Source organism: Xenopus laevis, chromosome 1S (assembly GCF_017654675.1).
Source record: "Xenopus laevis strain J_2021 chromosome 1S, Xenopus_laevis_v10.1, whole genome shotgun sequence".
Taxonomy (NCBI): domain Eukaryota; kingdom Metazoa; phylum Chordata; class Amphibia; order Anura; family Pipidae; genus Xenopus; species Xenopus laevis.
The window spans coordinates 201,564,300-201,578,201 of NC_054372.1; the positions used below are offsets into that span (position 1 = coordinate 201,564,300).

Genomic DNA, 13,902 nt, shown 5'->3' on the forward strand with positions numbered 1-13,902 from the left:
TGCACATTCCCTGGTCCCCTGTCTCAAAAGTAAGTTTACAAAACAGGGGTTTTTAGTTACAAAGTTATGATGATAAAGTTGAAAAGCCACCATACCACGTCAAGGTAAACCCCACATGGCGGTCCCTAACTTGTTTGCCTTTCGGCCATAGTATAAAAAGTCTTACTGCATAGTAGCATTCAGTGTAATCAGTGTCTGTTGAACCTTGGTTTCAGTGAGAAGGATCTACCCTCCCCCGCCAGTATGCGGCTTTTAAGGGAGAGGAATTGTCCAACCAACGCCCATTTTTAAAGGTATAGGGCCCCATTAGTTTAAGGGGAGGTATGGGGTGCTATTAAAAACCACATGAAGCTCAGCCACAGCTTCTGGCAACAATACAATGTAGAAAATAGCGGTGTGGAAGCACTCTAAAGGCTAAGTAATAGTATATTTAAGTGCATTGTAAGTAGCACTTCCATTATATTTGAATATATTTTGATTTAGCCTTGAGTGCTTCCACAATTCCCCTCTAATATTGTATATTGGCCTGAAGCTGTGGCATAGCTTTATGTGGTTTTTCAATAGCACCCCGTACCCCCCCCTTAAAATTAATGGTGGTCCTATGCTTTTAAATATGGGCGTTGGTTTGGGCAATCACTCTCTCTTAAAAGCCTTTACTGGCGGGGGAGGATTCAGCCTTCAAATTGAAACCAATGCTCAACACACACTGAACACAGGTAATGCTATTATGCAGAGAAGTATCTCTTTTTAAAGTAAGCAAGTTAGGGACCGCCATATGGGGTTTACCTTGACGTGGTATGGTGGCTTTTCAATTTTATGATCATAACTTTGGTAACTAAAAACCCCTGTTTTGTAAACATATGCACTTGCATTTATACTGAATTACTTATGAGACAGGGGCCCAGGGAATGTGCATTGTAAGTAGCACTTCCATTATATTTGGATATATTTTGATTTAGCCTTGAGTGCTTCCACAATTCCCCTCTAATATTGTCATTCTGAGCAAATTTATTATAAAAATCTTCAAATCACGATCACATGATGTTGCAGCGACAAATTGGAGAAAAAGTTGTGAATTGTCCGTTTACAACTGATTTCTTTGTACATGTTTATAAATCTCAACTGGTGGAAAATTGTGCAGGGAAAACAATTGCAACTTTCAGACTGAATATTTCAGCTACAAATCCCATTGACTTCTCTGCAGCTCACAGGTGCCAATATGTCACCCCTTTATTTACTTTTAATTAATCACAAACTATTTTAGTTAAAAACATTGTATGTGCACTTTGTCTTTAGTATGAAGCTGTGGGAAATACAGACATCTAGTGGCCAATGATGAGTATTACACTTTGTCTTTAGTATGAAGCTGTGGGAAATACAGACATCTAGTGGCCAATGATGAGTATTACACTTTGTCTTTAGTATGAAGCTGTGGGAAATACAGACATCTAGTGGCCAATGATGAGTATTACACTTTGTCTTTAGTATGAAGCTTTGGGAAATACCGACATCTAGTGGCCAAAGCTGAGTATTACACTTTGTCTTTAGTATGAAGCTGTGGGAAATACAGACATCTAGTGGCCAATGATGAGTATTACACTTTGTCTTTAGTATGAAGCTGTGGGAAATACAGACATCTAGTGGCCAATGATGAGTATTACACTTTGTCTTTAGTATGAAGCTGTGGGAAATACAGACATCTAGTGGCCAATGATGAGAATTAGTTTGTATGAAGCTGTGGGGATATTGACCTGGGGGTGCAGTGTAAAAATACTATTAATAAATAAACTACTAAATGAATGTGAGAAAAGTGACCCCTTAACAAGAAAGTGGTTGTAGTTTGGCTGCAGTTTCATTGTCTTACAATAGATTCTTGTAGTTTATTCAGTTACTGGTGAATAATGAGACAAATGTACTTGTAAAGTCTAATCATGTCCCCTCACAAGCGCCTTTTTTCCAGAGAAAACAACCCCAACCTTGTCAGTCTCCCCTCATAATTTAACTCTTCCCTCCCTCTAACCAGTTTAGTTGCACTTAGTCTCTGCACTCTCTCCAGCTCATTTATATCCCTCTTAAGGACTGGAGTCCAAAACTGCCCCCATACTCCAGATGAGGACTTACCAGGGACCTATAAAGAGACACAATTATGTTTCATCCCTTGAGTTAATGCCCTTTTTTATACAAGAACTTTATTTGCTTTAGTAGCCACAGAATGACACTGCCCAGAATTAGACAACTTGTTATCTACAAAGACCCCAAGATCCTTCTCATTTAAGGAAACTCCCAACACATTGCCATTTAGTATATACAGTCATATGAAAAAGTTTGGGAACCCTTTCAACAAAACAGATACCAGTGATATATCTTTTATTTCCCAGGAACATCTCAGTACTGGGCTGTTTTCTGAACAAAGACCTTCTCATAAAAGGCAATTAAATAAGTCTGACAAGATCTATTCCAGGCAGGATAGTTTGTTTGTTAAATTGTTTAGAAGAAAGTCACACACTGAACAACTACATCATCACATGGAGGTTGGACACAACCAGGGCCAGTCCTGACATGAGGGGACAATTTTACCTCAGGAGACAGCGAGTGGCCACTTACTGGGAGAGGCAAAAAGACACCTCTTGTAACTTTAACAGATGTATTTCATAGTAACATAGTAAGTTAGGTTGAAAAAAGACACACGTCCATCAAGTTCAACCTTTTAAGTCTATATATAACCTGCCTAACTGCTAGTTGATCCAGAGGAAGCAAAAAACCCATCTGAAGTCTCTCCAATTTGCCTCAGAGGGGGAAAAATTCCTTCCTGACTCCAAAATGGCAATGGGACCAGTCCCTGGATCAACTTGTACTATGAGCTATCTCCCATAACCCTGTATTCCCTCACTTGCTAAACACCATCCAACCCCTTCTTATACCTATCTAATGTATCAGCCTGTACCCCTGATTCACTTCCCAGCTCTCCCTGTAACACCCCTTTCCCTCCTCTAATCTCATTGGCTCCCTCCTGTCTGCTGGGAGGAGCTACTGGTGAATAAAGCATCCGACCCTTCCTTGTACCTATCTAATATATCAGCCTGTACCCCTGATTCACTTCCCAGCTCTCCCTGTAACACCCCTTTCCCTCCTCTAATCTCATTGGCTCCCTCCTGTCTGCTGGGAGGAGCTACTGGTGAATAAAGCATCCGACCCTTCCTTGTACCTATCTAATGTATCAGCCTGTACCACTGATTCACTTCCCAGCTCTCCCTGTAACACCCCTTTCCCTCCTCTAATCTCATTGGCTCCCTCCTGTCTGCTGGGAGGAGCTACTGGTGAATAAAGCATCCGACCCTTCCTTGTACCTATCTAATGTATCAGCCTGTACCCCGATTCACTTCCCAGCTCTCCCTGTAACACCCCTTTCCCTCCTCTAATCTCATTGGCTCCCTCCTGTCTGCTGGGAGGAGCTACTGGTGAATAAAGCATCCGACCCTTCCTTGTACCTATCTAATGTATCAGCCTGTACCCCTGATTCACTTCCCAGCTCTCCCTGTAACACCCCTTTCCCTCCTCTAATCTCATTGGCTCCCTCCTGTCTGCTGGGAGGAGCTACTGGTGAATAAAGCATCCGACCCTTCCTTGTACCTATCTAATGTATCAGCCTGTACTACTGATTCACTTCCCAGCTCTCCCTGTAACACCCCTTTCCCTCCTCTAATCTCATTGGCTCCCTCCTGTCTGCTGGGAGGAGCTACTGGTGAATAAAGCATCCGACCCTTCCTTGTACCTATCTAATGTATCAGCCTGTACCCCTGATTCACTTCCCAGCTCTCCCTGTAACACCCCTTTCCCTCCTCTAATCTCATTGGCTCCCTCCTGTCTGCTGGGAGGAGCTACTGGTGAATAAAGCATCCGACCCTTCCTTGTACCTATCTAATGTATCAGCCTGTACCCCTGATTCACTTCCCAGCTCTCCCTGTAACACCCCTTTCCCTCCTCTAATCTCATTGGCTCCCTCCTGTCTGCTGGGAGGAGCTACTGGTGAATAAAGCATCCGACCCTTCCTTGTACCTATCTAATGTATCAGCCTGTACCCCTGATTCACTTCCCAGCTCTCCCTGTAACACCCCTTTCCCTCCTCTAATCTCATTGGCTCCCTCCTGTCTGCTGGGAGGAGCTACTGGTGAATAAAGCATCCGACCCTTCCTTGTACCTATCTAATGTATCAGCCTGTACCCCTGATTCACTTCCCAGCTCTCCCTGTAACACCCCTTTCCCTCCTCTAATCTCATTGGCTCCCTCCTGTCTGCTGGGAGGAGCTACTGGTGAATAAAGCATCCGACCCTTCCTTGTACCTATCTAATGTATCAGCCTGTACCCCTGATTCACTTCCCAGCTCTCCCTGTAACACCCCTTTCCCTCCTCTAATCTCATTGGCTCCCTCCTGTCTGCTGGGAGGAGCTACTGGTGAATAAAGCATCCGACCCTTCCTTGTACCTATCTAATGTATCAGCCTGTACCCCTGATTCACTTCCCAGCTCTCCCTGTAACACCCCTTTCCCTCCTCTAATCTCATTGGCTCCCTCCTGTCTGCTGGGAGGAGCTACTGGTGAATAAAGCATCCGACCCTTCCTTGTACCTATCTAATGTATCAGCCTGTACTACTGATTCACTTCCCAGCTCTCCCTGTAACACCCCTTTCCCTCCTCTAATCTCATTGGCTCCCTCCTGTCTGCTGGGAGGAGCTACTGGTGAATAAAGCATCCGACCCTTCCTTGTACCTATCTAATGTATCAGCCTGTACCCCTGATTCACTTCCCAGCTCTCCCTGTAACACCCCTTTCCCTCCTCTAATCTCATTGGCTCCCTCCTGTCTGCTGGGAGGAGCTACTGGTGAATAAAGCATCCGACCCTTCCTTGTACCTATCTAATGTATCAGCCTGTACCCCTGATTCACTTCCCAGCTCTCCCTGTAACACCCCTTTCCCTCCTCTAATCTCATTGGCTCCCTCCTGTCTGCTGGGAGGAGCTACTGGTGAATAAAGCATCCGACCCTTCCTTGTACCTATCTAATGTATCAGCCTGTACCCCTGATTCACTTCCCAGCTCTCCCTGTAACACCCCTTTCCCTCCTCTAATCTCATTGGCTCCCTCCTGTCTGCTGGGAGGAGCTACTGGTGAATAAAGCATCCGACCCTTCCTTGTACCTATCTAATGTATCAGCCTGTACCCCTGATTCACTTCCCAGCTCTCCCTGTAACACCCCTTTCCCTCCTCTAATCTCATTGGCTCCCTCCTGTCTGCTGGGAGGAGCTACTGGTGAATAAAGCATCCGACCCTTCCTTGTACCTATCTAATGTATCAGCCTGTACCCCTGATTCACTTCCCAGCTCTCCCTGTAACACCCCTTTCCCTCCTCTAATCTCATTGGCTCCCTCCTGTCTGCTGGGAGGAGCTACTGGTGAATAAAGCATCCGACCCTTCCTTGTACCTATCTAATGTATCAGCCTGTACCCCTGATTCACTTCCCAGCTCTCCCTGTAACACCCCTTTCCCTCCTCTAATCTCATTGGCTCCCTCCTGTCTGCTGGGAGGAGCTACTGGTGAATAAAAGCATCCGACCCTTCCTTGTACCTATCTAATGTATCAGCCTGTACCCCTGATTCACTTCCCAGCTCTCCCTGTAACACCCCTTTCCCTCCTCTAATCTCATTGGCTCCCTCCTGTCTGCTGGGAGGAGCTACTGGTGAATAAAGCATCCGACCCTTCCTTGTACCTATCTAATGTATCAGCCTGTACCCCTGATTCACTTCCCAGCTCTCCCTGTAACACCCCTTTCCCTCCTCTAATCTCATTGGCTCCCTCCTGTCTGCTGGGAGGAGCTACTGGTGAATAAAGCATCCGACCCTTCCTTGTACCTATCTAATGTATCAGCCTGTACCCCTGATTCACTTCCCAGCTCTCCCTGTAACACCCCTTTCCCTCCTCTAATCTCATTGGCTCCCTCCTGTCTGCTGGGAGGAGCTACTGGTGAATAAAGCATCCGACCCTTCCTTGTACCTATCTAATGTATCAGCCTGTACCACTGATTCAGGGAGACAATTCCACATCTTCACAGCTCTCACTGTAACAAACCCCTTCCCAATATTTAGGCGGAACCTCTTTTCTTCTAATCGGAATGGGTGCCCTTGTGTCAGCTGGAAAGACCTACTGGTAAATAAATCATTAGAGAGATTATTATATGATCCCCTTATATATTTATACATAGTTATCATATCTCCCCTTAAGCGCCTCTTCTCCAGGGTGAACATCCCCAATTTGGCCAGTCTTTCCTCATAGCTAAGATTTTCCCTTTACCAGCTTAGTTGCCCTTCTCTGTCCCCTCTCTAATACAATAATGTCCTGTTTGAGTGATGGAGACAAAACTGTAGGGCATATTCTAGATGGGGCCTTACCAGTGCTCTATACAGTGGGACCCCCTCCTCCCGTGACTCTCTGCCCCATTTAATACAACTCAAGTCTTATTTGCCCTTGATGCTGCTGACTGGCATTTCTGGGTTTAAATAATAAATTCAGCTTTACTAGAGCAGATAGTGATATTACAGTCATTTCATTAGTATTGTGCCCCAATTTGACCCACTCAAACAGTGATGCTTTATGAGTGGGGGGAGGGGCAGTGGATTCTCATTGGACACAGCAGTAGATTTAACAAGATTTAATAAAGAAAAACACCTGAGCCTTTTGCTTGTACCTCGGTTACGTAGAAAAAATGAAACAGTTAAAATAAACTGCTGTCACTTTAAATGATAATTAATAAAAGATTTGCTGTAACCTGTCCCCGTCTGTTACTGATTCTATTGCCAATTGATTTATTTTCTAGTTTTCAAGATCTTCCGTCTGTCCAGCCAACCTTACATAGTCTGTGACCCCCAAACTTCTCTCCCCCCTCATACGTCAGACTCATGTTACTACTGAGTGATCCCATAGCAACACTGGCGCTACATCAGCACATTTACAGCAACACATTTTATTCTGGTGACAAATCTGATGCGGCACTTGCCCTTTGTTATCAATAGACTTGTGGGACTTTCCTGCATCCCAGACCCAAAGGGAAGCAGAGATTTATATAAAGTGGGTGAGACTGGGTGGGCCGGGGGCAGAGATTTCCCATGCGCTGGTGCCTCAGATCCATGCACTTCATTTGATGTCGCAACACAGAGAGGTTGGGAAAGAGGGAACTGAGCAGAGGCCGAAGCACCGGGGAGTTGGGGAGCAGAAGGGCCCCAGTATCAAGTGAAACCCTAAAGTAACTCAAGTCTTGTTCAAATCAGGGAGCAGGAACCCCATGAATGAGGAACAGTTCCAGAGATCAGGTGAGACCAGATGAATCAGGTGAGACTAAGTGAATCAGGTGGGACCAGGTGATATCAGGTGAATCAGGTGAAACAAGTCCTTTAGCTTCAGACTTATCCCCCCAACTGGATAAAGAATAAAATGATCTCTAACTGTCACAGGGATAAACTGTAACAGGCGACAGTTGCCACAAGGTGTCAGTATTCCCTTCTCTCAGCATAAGGACCAATTGCAATGAGATGGTCACAGAATATATTGACACTGTGTGGCAGCTTCACCCCATTAAGGTCGGTCAGTATTTGCCCTTAGTATTTATATTTCATAGAAAGGGACCAGTTTTTGTATAAAATGTGGGGCAATTGGGAACAGATTCATATTGGGATATATAAGTGCAGCTATTTGTTGTGCGCATTCAGAACAGCAGTGCAACACTCACTAGCAGCACTAACACAATCCCGCAGAGTAGGGCAGCACCATATAAATCAATGTTCTCTCTGCCCACAGTCCAAACCAGCCCCGACCCCCTGGTGCCACAATACCCGGGTACTGAAATCAATACTCGCGGCAGAAACTCAGGGGTTTAATATTAGGCACCACTGGTTCCAATAGGAAAGGGACCCAAACTGTCACATTATTAAGGTTCTGGAGCAGAATTCAGATCTCAGTCCCTGGGATCTTGTGGCATCAGGTCTCATTGGTCAGAGGATTTAATAGAAAAATAAGGAAATTTACACACGACATGGCAGATTCTTGTTCTCACCGTGACCAACTGTGGCCCCTAATGGGCAGATGGACATTATTATATCAATTAGAAAGACACAGGGGTAGGGCAGAGACATTAACTGCCCCTTCATATCAACCTGGGTTTTTATTTTGCCACACCCTGTTCTGCTCTAATAACACCCTGTTACACCCACATCATGGCCCTTGTTTTACCCAACCAGAGGGGTATGCTGCTCCAAACTTACAGTGTCAGACTCACTGGCCATGTCAAACCTACAGGGTCTGACCTCTCTACCAAAAGCCTCTTATTTAATTCAGTTTCAGAGACTCTTATTAGTTACAATTGTATCTCAATGCCAAAATCCTCTTATTTAATTAAATTTCAGAAACTCTTATTAGTTACAATTGTAGCTCAGTGCAGGTGCCAAGTATTCTGACCTCTCTACCAAAAGCCTCTTATTTAATTCAGTTTCAGAGACTCTTTTTAGTTACAATTGTATCTCAATGCAGGGGCCGAGTATTCTGGTCTCTCCGTGAAAAGCCTCTGATTTAATTCAGTTTCAGAAACTCTTATTAGTTACAGTTGTATCTCAGTGCAGGGGCTGAGTACAGTCAGAGGCAGCAGTGCAGAGAAAGGGACAGACACAATGACAGTTACACAGAACTATAAACCCAGTGAGAATGAGGAATGAATGGATATTGGGAAGTTGTATCAGGAGTCAGAAGCAGCAGTGCAGAGAAGAGAAAGGGACAGACACAATGACAGTTACACAGAACTATAAACCCAGTGAGAATGAGGAATGAATGGATATTGGGAAGTTGTATCAGGAGTCAGAGGCAGCAGTGCAGAGAAAGGGACAGACACAATGACAGTTACACAGAACTATAAACCCAGTGAGAATGAGGAATGAATGGATATTGGGAAGTTGTATCAGGAGTCAGAAGCAGCAGTGCAGAGAAGAGAAAGGGACAGACACAATGACAGTTACACAGAACTATAAACCCAGTGAGAATGAGGAATGAATGGATATTGGGAAGTTGTATCAGGAGTCAGAAGCAGCAGTGCAGACACAGTAACTATACAGAGAGGGCTGATGATGTCAGCAGGATACAAGGATAAAGTATTGATAGAGGTCAGAAAACTGCGGGGTCTCTGTATTGGGGGACAGTTGTGGGATACAAGGAGTGGGGTACCCGATGGAGCAGTAAGCTTGGGGGTCTCTGTATGGGGGGCACACAGTAGTAGGGTGCAGGGAGTTGCGTATCCAGCTGTAGGAGACAGAGAGTGTTGAACACACATCAGACAGAGATTCATTACAGACATTGTCCAGCAGGGGGAGTTGTGGCCCTTCCCTTTTGCCAGTTGTGTGTGTGTTTGTGGTGTGACATCTGGAGGAGAAGGTGGTGGTGGTGGGATGGGGGTGTAGGAGGAGGGGAGGGCTGACTGTACTGCAGGATTGCTCTGCTCCATACTCTCCTGCCCTGTCGCCCTGAGAAGGTTGGAGCTGTCTCTGCCCTTTGGCTTTGTCTAGTTATGGCCGCGGTGGCACCATGGATGTGAAATCTGGCTACCAAAGCTTCTCAGGGAGCCTCCCAAGTTCCAATAGGATGAGTGGATATTGGTGCCCTTCACTGGCACAGAAACCCGTGCACGCCTTCTGTTTCCTCCTCCTATTCCTGCGTTGCCCATCCAGGAGCCATCAGAATGTCACTTCCAACCATACCCTGACCCTGGCCGTGGTCCTTCCTGAGAGCAACATTCGCTATGCCTGGTCATGGCCCCGTGTGGCCCCTGCTTTGCGCATGGCAGTGGAAAGGGCACAGGAACTTCAGCTTTTGTCCGGGTACCAAGTGAAATGGGTTTTCCTCACCTCGGAACTGAACGGGGCCTGCTCGGAATATGTGGCTCCCCTCAATGCCGTGGACCTGAAACTTTACCACAACCCTGATGTTCTCTTTGGTCCAGGCTGTGTTTACCCTTCTGCCTCTGTTGCCCGTTTTGCCACCCACTGGCGCCTCCCCCTTATAACTGCTGGCGCCTTGGCCTTTGGTTTCAAGCAAGATGATGATCACTATAACACAACAGTACGGACAGGACCCACAGCCATAAAACTTGGGGAGTTTGTGTCCCACCTTCATGAGCATTTCAACTGGAGCTCCCGGGCTGCTCTGGTGTATCATGATGTAAAGATGGACGACCGGCCGCACTATTTCATCATAGAGGGGGTCTTCCTGGCTCTGGATAAGGAGTTCAACAACCTCACTGTCAGTTACCAAATGTACCCCAAGGATGAGGATATCGGCAGCGTCATCCAGTTCATCCAGAACAATGGCAGAGGTAAGTGTGAGCTTTATGGGATTTCCTAAGATGGAGGAGCTCCCGTCCCACAGCTGAGGTCATGTCGGTGGGGCTTGTGTTCTCCTTCTATATGTAAACATGCTGGGCTTGCTGGCTTTCTCTTTGGAGCCCGGTACTGGCTATTCCTCTGCCCATCAGCTTCATAGTGTTTGTAGCTACTTTATACGTCACCAACTGGGCACTGCCCACATTTGTCTGGTACCCTGTTTATTAGTGTTTGGTCAACCCAGAAGATGACAATTCATTGAGCTCTTACTTAGGCCTTCTGCTGAAACTGGGAGCACAGTACCCCAATTCACTTTTTGCCGTTGCTCTCGTTTTTGTTTGATATAGTAATAGTAATGTTGACTTAGGTAGGCAAGTTAAACTGGGAACTCATTGCCCTGACACTGAACTGAGAGAGTTGCCAGTCTTAGTGGTTACTGGAGGGGTTTGACTGGGCCGTTCCACCTTATTGTTCTGATTTCTTAGGTCAATGACAGAGTCTGGCACCAGGGAATTTGTCATGTGTCAGTGACATTGACATCTCATTGCTCTGATTCCTTGGACCATGTCTGAGTTTGGAACTCATTCCTCTGCTTCTGTAGGACATGGGTGAGTTTGCATCTCATTGCTCAGGGTGAGTTTGGCACATCATTACTCCAATTCTGTAGGACATGGGTGAGTTTGGCATCTCATTACTCCAGTTCTGTAGGACATGGGTGAGTTTGGCATCTCAATGCTCAGGGTGAGTTTGGCACATCATTACTCCAATTCTGTAGGGCTTGGGTGAGTTTGGCATCTCACTTCTCCATTTCTGTAGGACATGGGTGAGTTTGGAATCTCATTGCTCAGGGTGAGTTTGGCACATAATTTCTTCAATTCTGCAGGGCTTGGGTGAGTTTGTCATCTCATTACTCCAATTCTGTAGGACATGGGTGAGTTTGTCATCTCATTACTCCAATTCTGTAGGACATGGGTGAGTTTGTCATCTCATTACTCCAATTCTGTAGGACATGGGTGAGTTTGTCATCTCATTACTCCAATTCTGTAGGACATGGGTGAGTTTGGCATCTCATTACTCCAGTTCTGTAGGACATGGGTGATTTTGGCATCTCATTGCTCTGATTCTGTAGAACATGGGTGAGTTTGGCATCTCCTTGCTCTGATTCTGTAGGACATGAGTGAGTTTGGCATCTCATTGTTCTGAATGTGAAGGATATGAGTGAGTTTGTCATTTTGTTGCTCCGATTCTGTAGAACATGGGTGAGTTTGGCATCTCATTGCTCGAAATCCATAGGACATGGGTGAGTTTGGCATCTCATTGCTCTGATTCTTTTGCACATGGGTGATTTTGGCATCTCATTGCTCCGATTATGTTGGACATGAGTGAGTTTGGTATATCTTTGCCGTGACTCCTTAGTGCATAGATGAGTTTGGCATCACATTGCCCTGATTCAGTAGGATATGGATAATTTTGGATGATCTTTCCTCTGATATTTATGATTTTGTAAAAACTTCAACTTATTAAGTTCTAGTGTTCTAGACTGGTAAGCAGCTCTCCTGATACTCTGGACCCTGGTTGTGTTTTACTGCTTGAGGAGTCCTGTATGTTTCTTTGGTATATTGTTGTTTAGGGTATGGGGACTCTATAGCTTTAAGATGAGTTCAGCTGTCATCTATAGGCTCCGGGCGAATACAGCTGGAATCTCCTTGTTAAGATTCACAAGGTTCTAGGTGAGTTCAATCATCATCTCATTGTTAGGATTCTCAATGTTCTAGATGAGCTTGGATGACATCTCTTTGTTATAATTCTCAAGATTCTAGGTGAGTTCAGCCATGAATCGCTGGAAACGCATGCGCAGATGGACCTAGGGACTGGCACGTTGAGGTAGGAAGGTGTGTTCAGCTGCAATCTTACTATTAACATTTTGTAGCCCCCCAGGTTACAATTCCAAAAGTTCTACAGCTGGCAACTGCCTTTGATAGGACTAAGAACTTTGAAGGTGAGTTCCACTGGCATCTTGCTGTTAGGGTTCAGTAGGTCCTAGGTAAGTGGCATCTCATTAGTAGAGTTGGCATCTCATTTGTAGAATTCTCAAGGTTCCAGGTGCAACTAATGTTTGGGAGCCTACTGGACGCATTATTATGTTTGGGGCCTTCAATAGGAATGAGGAGCTTTCAGTGCTGGATACTGTATCACTGCATGGCATTTAGCTTTAAAATTCTCTCTTGTTGGCGGCAGTTTGTTCTTGGGTTCTGTTAATGAAGGAAATAATCTGAAGCTTCAATTTGAAACCAGAGGTTCAGAATGGACCACAAAGAAAACTTTTATGCAGCCCATTGTTTGGACACTGGAAAGACCAACTCCTTGAGTATCTGCAGCTTTATGAGCTTGGTGTTTTGTTACTCTGAAATGTAATCGCACTCCCTTAGGTCTGGCAATTGTGGGGAACCTGATGGCCCAGTAGAGCAAAATAAAGCTCTTTCTTTAATAGCGGTGCAACTATAACACACAAGCTGCTGGTGCAACGGTTCTATCAGTGTTCTTCGTGCCAACTTGCATTTATACAAAATACTCAAAACAAAGACTTCAGTTTCTCTAGAGCTGAAGCCACAGGGAAATAGGGGCTAACGCGACAAGTCCTGTGTAGGGGCACAATACTGAATTGCTGAATGTTACTAACTGGTTACTACGTTTTACCGCATTTGTGCACAATTACAGCCTTTTTAATGAAAGCCCCAAAGTATCGAATCTACTCTTATGTCTTGGGGTTGCCGTGTTCCAGTTTATTCCTACATATTGTACAGTAAGTGAGGGGTCAGACTGTGTATTGTACAGTAAGTGAGGGGTCAGACTGTGTATTGTACAGTAAGTGAGGAGTCAGACTGTGTATTGTACAGTAAGTGAGGATCAGACTGTGTATTGTACAGTAAGTGAGGGGTCAGACTGTGTATTGTACAGTAAGTGAGGGGTCAGACTGTGTATTGTACAGTAAGTGAGGGGTCAGACTGTGTATTGTACAGTAAGTGAGGGTCAGACTGTGTATTGTACAGTAAGTGAGGGTCAGACTGTGTATTGTACAGTAAGTGAGGGGTCAGACTGTGTATTGTACAGTAAGTGAGGGTCAGACTGTGTATTGTACAGTAAGTGAGGGGTCAGACTGTGTATCAGACTGTGTAAGTGAGGGGTCAGCTGTGTATTGTACAGTAAGTGAGGGGTCAGACTGTATTGTACTGTACTGTGTAGTGTTGTACTGTGTATTGGTACAGTAAGTGAGGGTCAGACTGTGTATTGTACAGTAAGTGAGGGTCAGACTGTGTATTGTACAGTAAGTGAGGGTCAGACTGTGTATTGTACAGTAAGTGAGGGTCAGACTGTTGTATTGTACAGTAAGTGAGGGTCAGACTGTATTGTACAGTAAAGTCAGACTGTGTTGTACAGTAAGTGAGGGGTCAGACTGTGTATGTACAGTAAGTGAGGGTCAGACTGTGTATTGTAC

General features: G+C 45.2%; 1 protein-coding gene across 2 annotated transcripts in view; it reads left to right on the forward strand.

Annotated features, from left to right (window-relative positions):
* The first annotated feature begins 9,498 nt into the window (after positions 1-9,498).
* Positions 9,499-13,902, forward strand: part of npr2.S (natriuretic peptide receptor 2 S homeolog) — a 78,961-nt gene continuing 74,557 nt past the window's right edge. Inside the window, exon 1 of one of the 2 annotated variants that reach the window (XM_041580727.1) lies at positions 9,499-10,399. In XM_041580727.1, the coding sequence (XP_041436661.1) occupies positions 9,613-10,399 (787 nt within the window). In that variant the 5' untranslated portion in view covers positions 9,499-9,612. The remainder of the gene's footprint in view (positions 10,400-13,902) is intronic. The other variant, XM_041580726.1, reaches the window with a different exon arrangement.